The sequence below is a fragment of the Lacerta agilis genome, chromosome 8, assembly GCF_009819535.1.
Source record: "Lacerta agilis isolate rLacAgi1 chromosome 8, rLacAgi1.pri, whole genome shotgun sequence".
In the NCBI taxonomy this organism is placed as follows: domain Eukaryota; kingdom Metazoa; phylum Chordata; class Lepidosauria; order Squamata; family Lacertidae; genus Lacerta; species Lacerta agilis.
The window spans coordinates 19681900-19700615 of NC_046319.1; the positions used below are offsets into that span (position 1 = coordinate 19681900).

At 49.2% G+C, this 18716-nt stretch overlaps 1 protein-coding gene across 4 annotated transcripts in view; it reads right to left on the reverse strand.

Annotated features, from left to right (window-relative positions):
- Positions 1–698: 698 nt before the first annotated feature.
- Positions 699–18716, reverse strand: part of MEGF6 (multiple EGF like domains 6) — a 202356-nt gene continuing 184338 nt past the window's right edge. For all 4 annotated transcript variants that reach the window (XM_033156424.1, XM_033156426.1, XM_033156423.1 and 1 more), the window contains 12 exons: positions 16511–16639; positions 14547–14675; positions 13395–13526; positions 12423–12551; positions 11498–11626; positions 9906–10034; positions 8200–8328; positions 7351–7479; positions 5972–6100; positions 4614–4745; positions 2966–3013; positions 699–969 (listed from right to left, as the gene is read on the reverse strand). In XM_033156424.1, the coding sequence (XP_033012315.1) occupies positions 905–969; positions 2966–3013; positions 4614–4745; positions 5972–6100; positions 7351–7479; positions 8200–8328; positions 9906–10034; positions 11498–11626; positions 12423–12551; positions 13395–13526; positions 14547–14675; positions 16511–16639 (1409 nt within the window). In that variant the 3' untranslated portion in view covers positions 699–904. The remainder of the gene's footprint in view (positions 970–2965; positions 3014–4613; positions 4746–5971; positions 6101–7350; positions 7480–8199; positions 8329–9905; positions 10035–11497; positions 11627–12422; positions 12552–13394; positions 13527–14546; positions 14676–16510; positions 16640–18716) is intronic.

Consider the following 18716-nt stretch of genomic DNA (forward strand, 5'->3'; position numbering starts at 1 on the left):
TCAGCTTATGCAAAGCCAGGCAGTTAAAAAAAACCTTCCCGGAAGTCTGATGTGTTTAGGCTTTAGATTGCAGGCTTAATAGCTCCTTTGTATACGCAAAAGGCAGCCTAAATTAAGCAACCCAACAGACCATCTCAGGCTGCAGACTCCGGAGTGGCAGAGATGAGGTACGATTCTTCTACAAATCCCATAGGCCGGATCATGGAAAGGCAGCAAAACAGTCTGCACCTTTGTAGTGCCATGTTTTTGCACCTGGGGCCTTCTGGGAGTTAAATGGAGCTATCCTCTTCTCTCCCGACCCCCTCCCAGCAGCTTGCCACTCTCAAGCTCTTGGCTAGCTCGTATGGGGGCTGTTGAAATCATTCTATCTCAAGCGCCAGGGATGTTGTGTTTCAACCACACACACTTCCACCCTCTGTCGCCCACACTTCCCAGGGCTACACAGACCCATAGGGCCTTTCGCGTAGCAAGTACGAAGATGCAACTTTTGATACACCTACCCATAAATAATGCCTTTACATAAATACAGAATCCTGCTATTAATAATTCCAGGCAAACAAAAAGAGCAAGAGCTTGTAATTATGAGTTAGTCTTAAGTCCGGAAGCTCAGAGACAAAATGGCTTCCAGATTTTGTGAGTGGGCGAGATGGAGGATTGGGGGTGGGGGGGGGGAGGTCCACACTGCCTTGCTGGTTTGAAGTGGATATATGCTTGTTTTGAGTTGTTTTCGCTCAGTCTGTGCAGGACGACAATTCCTCTGGGCGAAATCTTGTATTTGTTGTGCTCTTGAGGGGTCGGATCTGCAAGCTGTTGTGTCGCAAGTCAGGTGAGCTAGTTCCATACTTGGAAGCCGACCCTTGTAGCTTCTGCCCAAGTCTGCGCTGGAAGTGATGAGTCCAGAAAACTAGTGCTTCAAAGATGGGGCAACCACCCTGGAGGAAGCGCGGTAAAAAGTCCGAGACTGTGCAGCTGTAAGAGGGAAATGATAATGTGTTAGAGGAGCAGCAACCGTGGTGTTATGTGCTGGCAGGCATGGCCTCAGCAACAGGGCTATATGGTTCAGTGGTAGAGCCCCTGCCATGCAGGCAGAGGATCCCAGGTTCAGTCCCTGACATCTCCTGGTGCTAGGGCTGGGCGGTGTATGGTTTTCAGCGCCGTGATATATATCAGCAGCTAGACACTAATATATCACGATATCTGAAATGTACCATATTTTTCACTCCATAGGGTGCACCTAGTTTTTAGAGGAGGAAACCCAGAATTTTTTTCTGGTTTTCCTCCTCTAAAAGCCCTGTTTTTTTGAGGATCAGCTAAAGGTTTAGAAGCTTTTTTTGCAAAGGGGGAAAAGCAAAGAGGAAAAGCCCCATTTTTATGGGGTTCAACTCACATTTCTGCAGCTTCTAAAGGAAAGGGAGCCTTTTCTACAGTTTCCAGACAGATAATCTAATCAGCAAGTCACATGTCGCTGGGGGAAAAAACAACCTCCCTCTGCAGCACATTCAACAATGGAGGCTTGGGCAAGAGGGTGGGGCTGAAAGGGAGCCGGGGACTCTTATCTCTCTCCCGATCTCTTGCTGATCAGCTGCTGAGCGGGGTCCTTTCAATACCCCCTTTTCTCTTTGTAAAATAAAAAGCATGATCCTCTTTTGGCCCCTGGGCAATTCAGCTCCAGGGACCACCATTCGCTCCATAAGACGCACAGATATTTCCCCTTACTTTTCAAGAGGAAAAAAGTGTGTCTTATGGAGCGAAAAATACGGTATCTGGCTGCTACATCCTTCCTGCCTTAGGGGAGGAAGAAGCAGCCAGATACAGCGCCCAGCCCTTTGGCTGAGGAAGCCCCTTTATCATGCTGCTCCGCCTCAAACAAGCCGGACAGTAGGGTCGCTGGGGGGCAGGAAAGTGCCTGCCTCCTAGTTGGGCACTTTGAAGGAAAGAGACTGGTCGCTTCCTTTGCTTGCTTATGGGAGGCCAGGGTTGATGCAGCTTGTTCCTAGCACCCAGTGTGTGGAGGGAAGAAGCTATTGTACTGAGGCGAGCCAGAGGGGGGGTTCCCTCAAAGGCACCTGCCTGCTTTCGCCCAGGGGCGGAAAGACACAGCCTGCCCAATGGCGATCAAGCCCACGGAAGCTGTTGGGCTCCATTCACAGGGCTTCCTCCACCTTCACATGGGTGGGCAACCTCTTTCTACTGCGAGGAAGAGGCGGCCCTCCTGCTGAGGCAGCTGCGCAATTGCTCTGTTTGCACGACGGCCTCAGGCACCGCCACTGTACAGGTGGGTGGCATCTTTATCCTGCTCTGCTGAGGGGTGTGCAGCTGCCTGTGCCCCTCAGCGAGCAGATGAATGAAGACCCCACCTGGTCTGTAGAGGCTTGACCAGCCAAGAAGCAGGCTTCCTTAAACTGCCCGCCTGCTCAGCTGATCAAGCCTCCCCCCTCCTGCATGCTGGGGGCTTTGTTAAACTGCTCCCCAGAGGCACAGATAGCCGTGCCCCCCCTCAGTGGAGCAGTTTAAAGAAGCTACCTGCCAGTACAATGAGGACAAGACCGCAATGACTGCTTCACCCGGCCCTCATACCAGTCCTGGGCGATGTATCGATATATCACCCAGGCCTACCAAATATAGATGGAAGAGATATTAGCCCAAAACCCTGCAGAACCTCTGCAGACCAGCCTTTCTTTGGGTCTTCAGATGCTGTTGGACTACAGTTCCCATTATCCCTCAGCTCTGGCCCTTCTAGCCAAGGATGGTGGGTGTTGTAGTCTAACATCATTTGTAGACCAAATGGAGCTAGGTTGCCCCATGGTCTGATTTGGTCCAAGGCTGCATCCTATGTTCCAAGCTCTGATGCCCCTCGCTCCCCACATCAGCCAGCTCTGAGCTCATATATATCTATCTATCTATCTATCTATCTATATATATATATATATATATATATATATATATATATATATAAACAACTCACATTGTTCTGGTTGTCGTCTCGTGTGGGTTAGCAGCTGTGGTAGGCCACCTAAAAGTGAAGATGTGTTAGTTTTGCTCTGTCCCGTATTTATTTCATCACATTTCTATCTCACTTTTTTTCTGCAAGGAGCTCAGGGTGGTGTGCGTGCCTCCCCTATTTGATCCCCAGGACAACCCTGTGGCCTAGTGGGGATTTAAGCCCTGGTCCCCCAGGTCCTAGTCCGACACTCGTAAGCGTGGACATGACCTAGGTCTTAAACCATACTGGGATGAAGCCTGAGTACTGCCAGTTTGCTCCTTCCTTCCATGACCTTGGTAAGAAAGCACAAAGTATTACATCTGAACCAGGGATCCTGATTTCCACCCACCCAAACAAATGAGGAAAAGCTAAGCTTATAGAGACTAGACAGTGCTGTTCTTCTGGGGGAGAAAGGTGCTGGTACTGTATACCCTTGAGTATCTCCCCCCCCCCCCCAAAAAAAAGCACTAGGTTAAGATGGGCTAATGATCACAGCTTATTTGGGAGAAACTAACAATGCTCCCCTGGTTCACTGCCTTGAATTCATCACTTGTCTTGGCTGAAAAGCATCCCTGATGGAAGGTGGGAGGCAGCTCTTAGTGTGGGGGGGGGGGTGTCTCCTCCCTTCTACTCTGCAGTGCCACTCCTATCTCCCTGCCTCTGTTTCCCTCCCAAATCTTCCCACAAAAAGAACAAGGGAGGGACTTTCATAATATGGCACCCTGAGTGAGGGCAAAATTTGGTATCAACCTCAAAAAAAAATTTTTTGTTGTTTTCAAAAAGCCCTACTCTCCCTCTCTCACACACACAAAAAAACCCACATTTTTTTCTTTCTATCTCTGGTACCAAGAGAAGCCTTTCCCAGTAGGTGAGAGAGAGAGAGAAATTGAGGGAGGGTAAGCCAGCACCACCTCCTCCCCATTTGGGATCTGAGATGGATTTCTACAGGGGCTGGCTTTCAAAACTCAGCTCAGACTGTGTGTTTTGCACTCCCTCAGACAACATTACATGTAATGATAGACCAGTACAATTATTATAGATAGAGAGATACCTACACAAACTTGTCTCTCTGTATACACATGATGGATTTGTATCAAGTGCAAGTGCTGCAGCCTTTTTTTGGACATGACTACTTTATTCTGCAGGTGCTGGTAAGGAAACATGGGTATTTGTGTGTGTGTGTGTGTGATTTTATATGTATCTCTACTATATATTTTGGAAAGTTGTTTGTTCACTATGATTTTGGACACCTCTTAAGTTATTGTAACCAAATATTGCATGATGGTTCCTGAGATCAAGAAACACATTTTCACCTGTGTTTGGATACAATTGGAAGCCATTTTGTATTTGCCGGACTTAAACCTTTCAAAACCTCAATGATACTTTTAGTTTCTTACAACCAACACCGGCCATTTCCCCCCTAGCATGTGCTTATATATATAATCACACACACATCACACCGAAAGTAAAAAAACACAACAACCCACACTGTCAGCTGTGAAGATTCTCCCTCATTTCCCTACAAGCAGCTGAACAGTGAAATGATGGAGGCCAAAGCAGGCTGTTTCACATAAATCAGCTCAAAGAAGTCCAGGATTTCTTAAAACAGCGGCCAATTTGGCCCCCTTACCTTCTCGACACATTGCCCCTATGTAACCGTTGAGGCAAACGCAGCGGCCGTTCTGGGCATTGCAGTAAGCGTTGGACATGGAGCATTCGCACGTCAGAGCACAATCGGGGCCAAATTTCTTCAGTGGGCAATCTGAGTTAGCAAGAGGAACAAGTCAAATCGGAGACGGTGCAATGCTAGGAAGGCATCTCACCCGGGGGGAGCGAAGCTTCTGCTGCACGCATTTAAAACACAAAAATGTCCTGAGAGCGGGGGGCCTTGACTCAGCAGAGGAGGTAATCCCATAGCAACAGGGTCCCCTGGAATCTTAAGTGCTATATATGGCAGAGGTGAGGAACCCAGGACCACATGCCTAGAGGGTCACATTAGACCCACTTGCCAAAGCTGGCTCCCCACCCTTAGCATAAGATTGGCAGGTTTCCATCAATCCAAGGCAAGGCACTTAAGGGGGCAGAACCTGGTTGTTAACCTTGGGGGATGGGGGGTGGAATCCTGGATAGCTCAGTTGGTTAGAGCATGATACTGGTAATGCCAAGGCTGCAGGTTCAATTCCCTTATGGCACAGCTGCATCGTCCTGCATTGCAGGGGGTTGGACCAGATGATTCTCAGGGTCCCTTCCAGCTCTACGATCCCATGATTCTAACTGATACTCAGACTAAACCTGGGAGCATCTCCTAGTGGTAAAGAGAAAGAGCTAAAGCTGTGCAGTCCCAAAGAAATGGAATAAATTTCAGGGTGTTAGGGGGTGGGGGCAGGCACTGTCTGAGAACCTCATGACTGATGAGCAATATTTTTTTTTAAAGCAACTGGAAGGGCCATAGCTGAGTGGTAGAGTATCTGCTTTGCATGCAGAAAAGCCCCCAGATTCAATACCTGGTGGCTCCAGGTAGATGCAGGGAAAGCTCCTGCCTGGAATTCTGGAGTGCCACTGCCAATCAGTGCAGACATTACTGAGCTAGATAGACCCAGTGCTCTGACTCAGGTGGCTTCCTAAGTTCCCCACCTTCACACCCTTCCTAGTGCAAAAAGTGAGCACTGCTGCAACAGCCAAAACAGCCCGTTACTCCTGCAAGCTGCTGATTAATATAACTTCGGGGCTGCAGGGGCAATTTCCAGGTACACTTCCATGTACAAAAAGCTCCTAGAGGCCGGCAGGTATTGGATCACCTAGTGCACCTGCAGGCCACAAAGTGTTCAGGTGTGGAGGACTAAAAGACAGCTCAGAGTCTCCGACTTGCTGCAACTGAAAAGGGCCTATTTGCATTGCTGGCCCACCTATATGGAAGCCATCCCACTCCTGCCCTCGACAAGGTGTGACTTGTTTCTTTGTAAAGATTATACACATCCATGCACTCACCCACATCACACTTGGCACCCGTTTTCCCAGGAGGACAGAGGCAGCGGCCGCTGGTCGCCTCGCACGGAGCGTTCCCCTCACAGTCGCACCGATGTCGACACTTGTCTCCGTATGTCCCCATGTCGCACGCTGTGGCCACGAAAGAGATATCCATTGTTACTAAGGGTAGGCAAATTGGTCCGTTTCATCCCCCCCCCCCCCGTTTCTCATCTTTCCAGTATGCTTAGTTCTCCATATTTCTGCAGCTGTTTGCAATTATTTATTTTTAAAAAATCCTTCTTTACAGTCTGCTCCCCCCCCCAGGATGTTTTAAATAGAGCAGACAACATATGCATTTTTCAGTGTTGCTTTCAATCACAAACTATTTGGAAATCTGTACAGGTCCATGTTTCTGACATATAAGGATATTATACGCCCTTAGCATAGCAGCAGTAATTCACATTCTATCTGAAGAATGTTACCCTGGAAGATGAGAAAGACATAAGTAATCAACCATTTAACTGCTGTAAAGATTATGATAGCTAAAAACTGGGGCAGGGGGTGTATGTATCTCCTACTAAACATAAATGGTTTGAAAAAATCTGGTCTATAGTAATCAAATTATCTTAATACATACAAACCAACCTCATAGGTTCCTGGGCAAATGGGTTTCTGAATAGTAATTTTAATGTGACTGTTCAACGTTGTGCTGCTTTCAACTTGCTCTGATGTAATCTCACAAAAATTAACCCACATTTCAGTGTACATTTCCCCAAACACATTTTTGCAAGCAGCTTTCCTTAATACACTGTCATTTTCACTGGTGCATGCATTTTTTTACACACTTCCTCCTAACGCAGAGTTTTGTACACCTTGCTTAGTTGAAGAAGATCAACACAAAATCTGCGAGGCGTGTGAATTTTGAAGGACAGCCCAAGTTTCAGTTTGAATACTGCTTCAGGCAGCGTGCTAAGGTGCAGACCGAACCAAATCTCTGCCACATCACTGTTACAGCCATAGGGCAAGAGAATGATATCCTTTCAGCTAGAGCTTTCCTTCAAGCCAAGGAAGTCAAAATTAAAAGGAGAGTAGCACCCCACTGACATTTAAAGAAACAGATGGAATGGCTAAGACCTGGGTGGAATGGCTCACTATCCTCCTAAATAGTATATATAGGAGGAGTTGAGAACCTTTTTGGCCAAGTGGGCCAGGTATTTCTCTCTCCCACAGCCCAACTTGGCAGTGGGTTTTCCCCCCCAACGTCCTGTCAAAGTTGCCCCATGCAGTTGGGCAGAGACACTGCCCAAACAGGTCTGCAATTCCCCCTCAACATCATCTGATACGAAGGGAACTCAATACTGCTTTCTGCAGCCACTTTTCCTTTTCAGGAAGTTCCATACCTTTCTGACACTGGTTGCCGTAGAAACCCGGGGCGCACACACATTCCCCTGTCGCCGGGTCACACGTGGCTCCGTTCTGACAGTCGCACAGCTCCTGGCAACCAACTCCATGAAAACCAGCTGGGCAAGCTAAGGGGAAATGGAAAGACATTGGGAAGCTAGTTGGAAACATCCACATAAAAAGAGGACTAAGAGATATTTGGGGATGGGGGATTCCATTTGGCTTCTTGCAGCTGGCAACCCACTTAGCCAAAGAGCACCAAGCAGCCCTTGGATTTGGATTCATTGCATTTCCCTTCGCCAACTCACCATCGTTCAGGTCCATCAGTTTCACATGTTCAGCCTGCCATTATCAAAATAAACAAGGGTGGGGGGGGGTTTGCCGCCCCAGCCCCCAAATGCCACCATTTGGCCACCACTGTTTTAGGCAGGAAAAACTGAGGTCGTATACAAGGTGATTTTTAAGGGAGTGGGTGAAATTTAAAAGGTGGGATTCCTCCTCAAAACCCCTACGTGTGGACTTCAGGGGGCATTGATATCCACAAATATTTTCCAGGTCAGCAGCAACCCCTTTCTCCCCAGTGCTTCTAAGTTCAAGCTGAAATTTCTCCCACATTGTAGTTTGAGATCACAACTAGCTTTTCTGACTTGGCTGAAACTTCAGATGGAGAGGCCCACTGGGGATTGATTGAACCTGGGACCTTCTGCAGATACTCTACCAAAGAGCTGCGGCCACACCCTATTTCTGGAGACAAGAGCAGCTCTTGTCTAACCATCTTAAGCCAAGCTTAGGATGGTTACCAAACCTTGCAATAGATTTTTCGAAGCAATAGGAGTGGCCACACTTACTGTGTTGGCAAAGATCTCCATAGTGCCCTTTCCCGCAGCGGCAGGCTCCCGACACCGGGTCACAGGTCATGTTATTTTGGCAGGTGCAGCTCAGCTGACAGTTGGCTCCGTATCTCCCTGGCGGACATCCTGCGGGGGAAGACGGCGTCTCAGTTTATCACACTGCTCGTAAAGAGGTGGTCTCGCTCAAACTCAAGCAGGCCAAAATCAAGGAGATTTATTATCAAGCTGGTTCCCAGAGATCCTGCCTCGTTTCATACATAAACATTTTTCTCCTCGGGGGGGAAATTACGCAAGATCTCAATTAAGAAAACAGTATGCCAATTGGAGAACATCTGTGGCTGACATCATACATATCTAATGGCAGGAGAGAAACAGTCATTATGTGCTTACTCCCCGCCGCCCGCCCCTTTTTACTCTCATAAAAAAGGAAGCTGGCCGATGCAGACCTTTAAGCCATCTAGCTCAGTACTGTCTACACTGACTGGCAGCAGCTCTCCATGATACCTGGCAATGTGGAGGATTGAATCCTAGACCTCCTGCATGCAAGGCAGGATGGAATGGATTCTCTCTAGAATACCCTTTTGGAATTGTCACAAGGCATTCTTTTAAAAGAGCAGCTCTGCTGGATCAGACCCACCACCGCCCATCTTAGTACAGGATCTTGTTCTCACAGTGTCCATCCTGAACCCCTCAAGCAAGTCCTGGGTGCAACATCTCTTTCCCCATTTGTGGGTCTCAAGCAACTGGCGTTCGGGGACATACTGCCTCCGACAATGGAGGTGGAACGTAGTAGTCATTGTGGCTAGTTAGTCACCAAGAGCCATATCCTCAATAAATTTGCCCAACTCTCTTTTAAAGCCATTCAAGGCAGGTCGCCATAACTTGGTACATAACTTTGAACATAAAGAGCACCTGCTAGATCAGGTCAAAAGCCCATCTAGTCCAGCATCTTGGTCTCACAGTGGCCAAGCAAATACCCTAAAGTAGTGCTTTCTACCCAGCCAGATGGTTGGGGTATTATTAATAATAATAATATTCAAACTTGGGTCCCCAACTGTTGTTGGACTACAGCCCCCATCATCCCTGACCACTGGTCCTGTTAGCTAGGGATGATGGGAGTCGTAGTCCAACAACAGTTGGGGACCCAGCTTGAGATATGCTGCCCTAGTGGGAAGCCTGAAAGCAGGACCCTGAGTGCAACAGCCCTCTCCCCAGTCCCAGTATTCAGAAGCATGCAGCCTCAGACATTGCAGATGGAGCATAGCCATCGTGACTACTAGCCATTGGTAGCCCTCTCCTCCATTAATTTGTCTAATGCACTTTTAAAATCACTCAAGATTATGATAAATAAATAACAGTTTGGTCTACTGGATCAAACCAAAGGCGCACATTTAATCCAGCCAACCAGATGCCTAAAGCAGGACCTAAACCAAACTAAATTGTCAGGAGATGTGCCAATAAGTTTAACTTCCCCGCATCAAAATTCACTCTCTAAAACATCTGAAACCCCCACCTCCACGTTCGTGACCTGCAAATGTGGCTGGAAAACGAAGGTGAGTTTTTTGTGGGTTTTGTTTTGTTTTAGCAAAGCGGCTCTAGTGAAATTCCAGCAGTCTGGACCGCAGCCAAGTTGCGGGGGAAGGCAGAAGGATCAATTGCACCTTTGTAGCAAGAGGGAATAGGAGCCGCACATGCAGAATTACCCAATTCGCAAAACTTCCCCGTCCACCCAAGCCCACACAGGCAGGAGCCGTCGGTCGCGAGGCAGATCCCCCCGTTCCGGCAGGCACACGTCTGCTTGCAGCCGGCTCCGTGGCGGTTTCCTGGACAGCCTGGTGGCGAAGAAGAGAGAGAGAGACATGGTGGTTGGGGATAGCCAGGGTCAGACACCTATTTCTGTTGACGGAGCAATGTGACGACAGGACATGAAGCGAGCCCTGTTGGGACTGGGCCAAAAGACAAAGTTCAGCACCCTGCTTTCCACAGTGGCTCCAGAAAGTCCATAGGCAGAGCATGGAAAGTGGCAGCCCTCCCCAGGCTAAGAGTCCATTCTAGTCCACAGTCCTTTTTGCAGTGGCCAAAACCAGATGCCTCTGGGAAGCCCACAAGTAGGACATGAGTGCGCAACAGTACTCTCCTGAACTTCAATGTGCTCATTCATTCATTCATTCCTACTACTACTACTGCCACCACCTACCCTTCACCCCAAGGTTACAGGGCGGGTTACAGTTATTAAAAACCAGTTTAAAGCAACTTAAAATTATGGAGATGTCGTAAAACAGGGGTCAGCAACCTTTTTCAGCCGTGGTCTGGTCCACCGTCCCTCTGACCATGTGGTGGGCCAGACTATATTTTTTGGGGGGGGGGGGATGAACGAATTCCTATGCCCCACAAATAACCCAGAGATGCATTTTAAATAAAAGCACATGTTCTACACATGTAAAAACACCAGGCAGGCCCCACAAATAATCCAGAGGTGCATTTTAAATAAAAGGACACATTCTACTCATGTAAAGACACGCTGATTCCCGGACTGTTCGTGGGCCAGATTTAGAAGGCGATTGGGCCGCGACCGGCCCACCGGCCTTAGTTTGGGGACCCCTGTCCTAAAATATGCACCGCAAGTTTCAAAAAACAGAGTAAAGAGGTGCATCTTTTAGCATTCACTGAAGTGACCCTATTTTGCAGGAACAGTTGTGGGTTTACAGAAGCCGTTCCACTTTCTGATTTGAACCCGGAATGTCCCACTTTTCCTTAGGACATCCCTATTTTCATCGGATAAATGTTGGAGATCATGTTATGCATGAGCCCGAAACACCTCTGTTGAGTGGGAGATTCACAGCTTAGAGACTCCCACAGAGAAGGCCATGATCCAGAGCTTTATGCTCCTAGGGCTCCATTGGACAAAATGACACTTTACATTAATGGCAGGCATTGGGGGAAGCTCAGGCCTGGGACCAAATATGGTCCTCTAACTCTCAAAACACTCTTCAAGCCACACCGCACCTGTCACTGGCCCTGCACTGCACCCCTAGAGTTTTTGCCTGGCTGGAATGTATCGCTGAACTCGGATGATGCTTCTTCCTTGCCTGGGTGGAGGACAGCAAAGTGCGTGTGAATATGTGTAGAAACTAGCGTACAAAAGGTGAAATTCTCCTCCATTGTCCGTCCGTCCCCCCCACTTTTGCATCTGGCCCCACCCACCATACGCATGCAGCCCCCAGGACATTGCCTAGAAGGGAGCCCTGGGATGAAAACCGTCCACCACCCCCCACCCCCCACTGCAGACGCTTACCGTGCTCACAGTTGGGGCCAGTTTTTCCCGGTGGGCAAAGGCAGAGGCCTGTCGCATGATGGCAGGTGGCGGTGTTGCCACAGGAACACACTAGAGCACAGTCCACACCGTAGCGACCAGCTGGGCACGCTATGGAGGTGGAGGGCGGGGGGGGGGGGAAGAAAAAGCAACAAAGAAAGGTCTCATTTACAGCAGAGTCTTCTTAGTGTTTACTCCCAAAAGCACATCTCCGTAATCAAGGCTGCAACCCTACGGTAAGAAACAGCAACCCCATTTCACAGATCGGAAGGTGGGGAGGGAAAGTTATTTTCCACCAATGATGTTTTCTGATACAGAGAAAGTTCTGGAAAGGAGAAGCTGACCCCTGAGGCCTTTATAAAAAGGGAAAGGAAAAATGGCACAGGTTGGGTTCATTCCAACAACCCTTAGTACGTGACCAGCTTTCAGTCTGCACTTAGAAACTGGGTTGTCTCCAATAAAGAGTGCATTCATGCAACAGGTTTATTGCATTTTCCTGATGATTTCCTTAACTGTTAACTTCTGTATTATATTCAAGCTTGCATATGATGCAAAAGCCACTTTTCGAGACATATGGCAGAACAGAACGCAAGTTTAGTACTCCTTTCCATATTATTGTCAAATGGATTCTTTTAGGGGGGAACCAAATAACACATAAATGAGTGCTAAACTTGTTCTATATTCTGGTACTTTACAAAACAAGAACTCTCTTTACCAGCTTCTGTCATTTTTATGACAAAACTTTAAAAAATATGTTTTTTTTTGGTTCAGAGTTACATCACCATTGCCACCTAAAAAAAACAACAACACCAGCCTGTGTGAATTTCATGATGAAATTTCAAATATTCGATCTTTCGGCTCAGCCTTTTGCCGCTGCATTACACAAAACCCGTTCCAATCCACTCACCAGTACCGCAGTCGGCACCAATGTAACCAGCTGGGCATTGGCACGTTCCCGTGGTGGTCACACATTGCCCCCCGTTCTTGCACTTGCACTGCCTCTCACAATTCGGACCATAACGCCCAGAGGGGCATCCTGAGTAAACAAACAAACAAAAAAGCCATTAAAAGTTTAAAAGGTTCAAAATAAGCCTTTGGGTTTGCACTGCCAAAGCAGAACGTTTTGCTCACGTTAAACCAAATCTCCATCGCAACTTGCTTTTGCCATTGTGCGGCGATTCTACTGACAGCATCTGGAGATGCCAGCCAGGAGGGGTTGCAGCTGCGTTGCAACGCACCTGTTGTTTTGCATGCCGATTTTCCCCAGGTTCAATTCCAGCATCCTCCAGGTAGGGAGTGGGAACCCTGCTTGAAACCCTGCAGATAATACTGAGCTAGATGCAGGGGTGGAAATTTTATCATCTTTCGTAATATGGTGCCCTGCGCAGGGCCAAAATTTGGCACCCCTCCTGCTCCCTTCTGCATCCTCTATACGTTCCTCTCTCTGTGTGTATGTGTAAACATGTACTGGAGAGCAAGTGTGGTGTAGTGGTTAGAGTAACAGACTAGGACCTGGGAGTCCCAAGTTCAAATCCCTTGCTCAGCCATAAAGCTCGCTGGGTGACTTTGAGCTAGTCAATCTCTCTCAGCCTAGCTCACCTCACAGGTGTGTTATGAGGATTAAATGGGGAAAGAGAGAACCATGTATATACCACCTTGGGCTCCTTGGGGCAGAGGCGAGATACAAACGCGATACATCCTATCTCGCAGGATGTGGAGATGTCCAAAATCCGAAAGGCGCTGTCATTCTAATCTATATGAAGTCACCCAGATGGTGCGAATCCCATCAGCTCACTTAAAACCGCAGACCAAACGACGTTATCTCCCATTCCCTGCGATGCAAGCAAATCCCGCTGCAAGTAATTCAGAGCAAACTCACTTTGCCGGCAGTTGCTGCCGTGGTAACCGGGTGCGCAGATACAGTCTCCTGTCACTGGGTGGCAGTCATGGTTCACTCCGGGACACTGGCAAATCCGAGCGCAGTTCATTCCGAAGGTCCCAGGGAGACAGGCTGAAGGGCAGGGGGCATGGAGGAAGAAAGGGTAGTAATGAGCTGGGATGGCGAAGTTTGCATCGAGATCTCTTTTGGAACCCAACAAATTTGGCGGGGCAGAGATTCCATAGCAAGGTTTTCCATGAGGTGGCTGACTCCTGCTTTCTGTTCTCCCGTAACAGTGAGCAGATGCTGTATGCTATTTTTTTTAACTGTGAGGGCACCAAATTGCAACTTTCACAGAAAGGATTCGTGAACATTTGCTTTAGTTGTCTCTGGCTCTGCCCTCCACACGTGTCCCCCCACCACCACCACCACTCTTCCGAAGGTCCCCTAGGAGGAAATGTGACCCTCAGACTGAAAGAAGCTTCTCCACTTTGGCTTAGGCCCAGGCGAGGTCTGCAAACTCCTTTCACCTGCTCCTCCCCCTGAGCCTTTCGGGGCATTTGATGGCCTCATCTCTGTGCTGTGACCAACTCCACTTTTCTGCAGAACATGTTGGTATCAAAGGCTGAGGAGCAGGCCAGGTCAGGGTCCTCCACACCCTGTTCGATCAGTTGGCATCTTCTCTTAGAAAGAGAGAATGCTTGTCGTCCTGTGAAAAGCCAGCCAGCCAGCAGTTTCTCCTAATCAAACAGCTCAAACTGGCACAGGAGCGGCCAGGCATGGTTTCTTTTCCCGGTCAGTTGGCAGCCCTGAGCAGAAACCCTTCGAAGCATGGAAGGAGAGCCTCGAAACACACAAGTGCACGAATCGTGGCGGCGAGCCACAGTGCTTTGCGCCAAGCCTTGGCTTCCACTCGAGGCTTTATTAATCTAATCCTCCTTGGACAGAGGATGCTGATCCCATTTCCCACTTGGCTCTCTCTCCTCTGTGTTTGGATTGCAAGAGCATGAGGCACCTGCCAGGATGCGATCTGGGATTTGGCAGAGCACCTGTTTTATTTACTCCATTTATGGATATATTATCCAAAGCTGAATGGACACCTCCAACTCTGGCCCAAGCTACAAGCCCCGCCGGGGAACTTGGGAAACATACATTGCTCGCATCCATGGCCCGTAACTCCTGGGGGGCAGCTGCACTCGCCCGTGATGTGGTTGCAAGGCGTTCCTGGAGGGCAGTCGCAGCTGGCAGTGCAGCCTTTTCCAAATGACCCAGGCAGGCAGGCTGTGATGGGGACAGATAAGAACGTAAGACAAAGCCCTGCTGGATCAGGACAAAGGGCCCATCGGGTCCAGTTCTCACAGTGGCCAACCAGATGCTTAGTATGGGAAAGCCCACAAGATGGACCTGTGGGCAACAGCGACTCTCCTCCTTTGTGGTACCCAGAGCTATACCACCTCCAACCAACAATGGCAACAGGACACCGTCATCGTGGCCAGCAGCCATGGATAGCCTCACCCTCCCTGAAATCATCTAAGCCTCCAAAGAGAATACAAAGAATAAAAATGTAACAGTCCAGTGGCTGGATTAGATGAAAGACCACTCTGGACCAGCACCTTGTTCTCCGAGCGTCCAACCAAGATGCCTCTGGGAAGCTCAAAAGCAGGACCTGACAGCAACAGCACCCTATCTACTTGTGACACCAGAGACTGGTGTTTGGAAGCTGGGCAGCGACAGTGGAGCAGAGCTGCTGTGGCTAGCAGCCCTTTCCTCCTCAAACTTCTCCAGCCTTCTTTGAAAGCTATCGAAGTTGGTGGCCATCGCTTGGCATTCTGCTCTGAACACAGAAGCAGAAGCAGCGCCAGGCTGCCAGATCAAGCCGCAGGCCCATCTAGTCTGGTATCCTTCCCTCATGGGTGGCCAAACAGACACCCCTGCGGGAAGCCCACAAGCAGGGCCTTGAGTGCAACAGCGGCTCTCCCCATTTGTGGTTCCCAACAGCTGGTGGGACCCAAAGCAGTAGGCTCCATGCCAGGGGTGGTGGAAACTGAGCCAGCCTTTTTCATGCCATCCAAGAAGGAAACTAAGCAGAGCAGTAGAGGGTTTGGGATGGGGGTATTGTTGGAGCCTCTGAGGGGAAAGGGTTTCAGTTTTCTGTGAAATCAGCTTGTTTTCCAGAACATGCTTGTTTCCCCAACTGGGTGGTCTCCTAAACGAAAAGCTGTTAGCAAGCCAACGTCTTTCATAGGAAAACCCATACCTGCTTAAACCTGGCTGTTCTCCCACACCATAGTATTCCACCCCCACCCCCCAATGTAACATTTATGATGGTGACATTCATTCCTCGCATCCTAACCAGGATTCAGAAAGACCACAACAGCAGGTTAGTCAATTGTACTGGAACAGGAGGAGGAAGAAACGGGGAGTAGATTGATGGCAGGTAGGTGGGGAAACAAGAGGGGGCAGCCATGTGTCAATTACCTGATTATCAGGTGCATGGCTTGAAACTGAACCCGTGCAGGCACAGTGCTGGATGCCAGAGCTTGCAAAATGCTGTGGCTGAGGTTATGTGCAGGATTGTTGTAAGTGCTGGCCATCAGTGGTGCCTGCAAGCCCCCTTTTCAGTCCGGCCACGTTCTCAGTTGCCCCAACACTTAATGTCCTATATGATGTCAGGCAATCAGGAGTGGCTTGGCCCCAAACAAAACAGCATCGTAGGCCGGAAGGAGGGGGGCTGGAGGGCAGCATTAGGTCTGTGGGCCGGAGGTTCCTTGCCACAGCAGGGGCTCAAGAGGCCTCATGCACTGTGCCCCCAGAGCAGTTTGCCAAAGGAGGCATCCGCTAGCCTACTCTCTGCAGCACACCAGTGCTGGAGCTGTTATTGCACCTACCCTGCAATACCACCTCCAGCCAGTGGAGGCAGTGGAGGGCCGCAGATACAAGGGAAAGCAAGAGTTCCGGCTGGCCCTATAAAATCACTGACTCCAGCCCATTTCTTAAGTTTGAGCAAATGGTCACTCACCAGGCAGCAACGGAGCACAACCTCCTTGTTTACCTGCTTGGCCGCCTGCATATTGGCTCACCTACCTGGTCACCGGAATAGCTGGCAGCTCCCTCACCTTTATCACAGTGGTGTCCTCTCCACCCTGGCGGGCAATCGCAGGCCCCTGTGATATGGTGGCAGGAGACCCCATGCTCGCAGTCGCACCGCTGCTTGCACTGTTCCCCGTAGGTGCCCTCGGGGCAAGCTGCAAAAAGAGAAGAAACGGCTGGAGTGCTTCAATCATGAATGCATTCTGATCTAGAATCTGATCAAAACAAACATACTCAGATTAACCGGGCAGCAATCAGCCCCCCCACTTTCAAGAAGCTGTTAAACCATCCCTTCCCCCCCACCCCAAATTTGTAACGTAGAATCATCGAATTGTAGAGTTTCGAAGGGACCCCAAGGGTGAAGGGCAGAGCCAGGATGGAATCTGGCAAGTACGAAATGCAGCTGATGAGTCCAGAGGTGTGATTGACAGCAAATGAATGCTTATCAGAGCCATTCCAAAGGTTATCTATCAGCTCATTAAACTTGGGTACTAACTGGGTGCGTACCACAATGCGGCTTTACAGGTCAGATCAGGAGCGGGAAACCTGGGGCGCTCCAGACATTTGCTGGAAGTTCAACTACCACCAGCCCAAGCCAGCATAGTCAATGGTCCAAGGTGAAGGGAGAGCTATGGGTTCCCATCTCTCACAACAGGGGTAGCCAATATGGTGCCCTCCAGGTGCTGACGGACTCCCCACTTCCATCTTCCTTGACCATTGGGCATGCTGGTTGGGACTGACGGGAGCCAACACTATCTGTAGGGCACCACCCCTGGCTTACAGCATCCTCGAAGAGCAACGTTGCCTGGCAAGGATGCCGAAACAGGAGCCACACTTGCTATGCTGCAACTTTTCGTCGCGGCGGCTGCTGTGTTTGTGCAACTCCTAACTTCAAATTTCAGTTTCCAATTTCTCCCTGCCTGCGCCCCTCAAGAACTGTGTGTGTGTGTGTGTGTTTATGTGTGTGTGTGTGTTTTAAAAAAGAACCCTCTTCTTTAAAGTTCCGTGTTAAACTTCCGATGACAGATAAAACAGCAAATTCCAACTACTGAAGCCGATCTTGCTAAATACCCTGGATCATGGTGAGATTGTCCTGGCATCCGAGCTCTGCTGGCTCAAGCCAGAAATAACACTTCCAATCTTACTTGGCACTGTTTGGGGAGAGCTTTTCACACCCGGATAAGAAGGGGGGGAGAGTGTTTTTATTTCTGATTTCTGCAGCTTCTTCACTTTCTGCCCAAGTCAGCGCCCCCCTCTGGTTGCCAAAATTCCCAGCAGAATTCTTTTGCAGAGAACATTCTGCTCCAAAGCTCCCAATTAGGGGAAAGAGAAGTATCTCATGTCAGCCGCATGGGCTTGCTGGCCATAAGTAAGTGATAGTCTCCAATTCAGGGGGTTGGACTAGATGGCCCTTGGGGTCCCCTCCCAACTCAACAATTCTAAGATTTTATAACCCCCTTTCCCGCTTAAGCTCCCAAAGAGGAAGCATGTTGTCCCACCCTTTGGAACAAATGACAAATTGAACTGAATGATGGGGGCCCATAATACATGATGGCAAAACTTTTTTTCAGCCATGCTCCTTTCTGGGCAACCTGTGAGGGACCACATGCCAGCCATGGGTGGGACCAATTGCAAAAGGGGGCAGAGCAATGGATGAAATTTTTACTTTTATACAGCAGGCAGGTTTCTACACGCATTCACAGACAGCCCCATCTCTTTCTCCCCATCCAGACAAGCAAGAAGCATTAAAAGGGTTCAAGGACCTATTCCAGCCATGCAAAAACACTCAAGAGAACATGCAAAGCAGGGCCAGTGAGGAGTGTAGCCTGGGGAGAGTTTCAAGGGCCAGGCAGAGAGATCCAGAGGGCCACAGTTGGACCTCAGACCTGAATTGCCCCACCCCTTGGTGTCATGTTTTGGAAATTATATGAAGGAAAGGAAGACTGGCAGACAAGAGGACGGAGGGGGTGGGAGAATCAAAATAGATTCTGGCATTCGCCATTTCAAGCAGCAAATATTTGCCAGGCGAAAGAACAGTTTCCTTGCCCTGGGCACAGAGTTGTCTTGGAAGCCGTCCTAATGCCTCCATCACGGAACTGAAATGCAGCAATATCAACACTGGGGCACCGGCTCAGGAGCTTGGCTGCGCTCCCAGTGCTTGCCAGTTCCCGAGCAGGGCAGCCGGTAACCCGAGGTGGGCGGCTCGCCTTACAACACACACGTGAGGTTGCC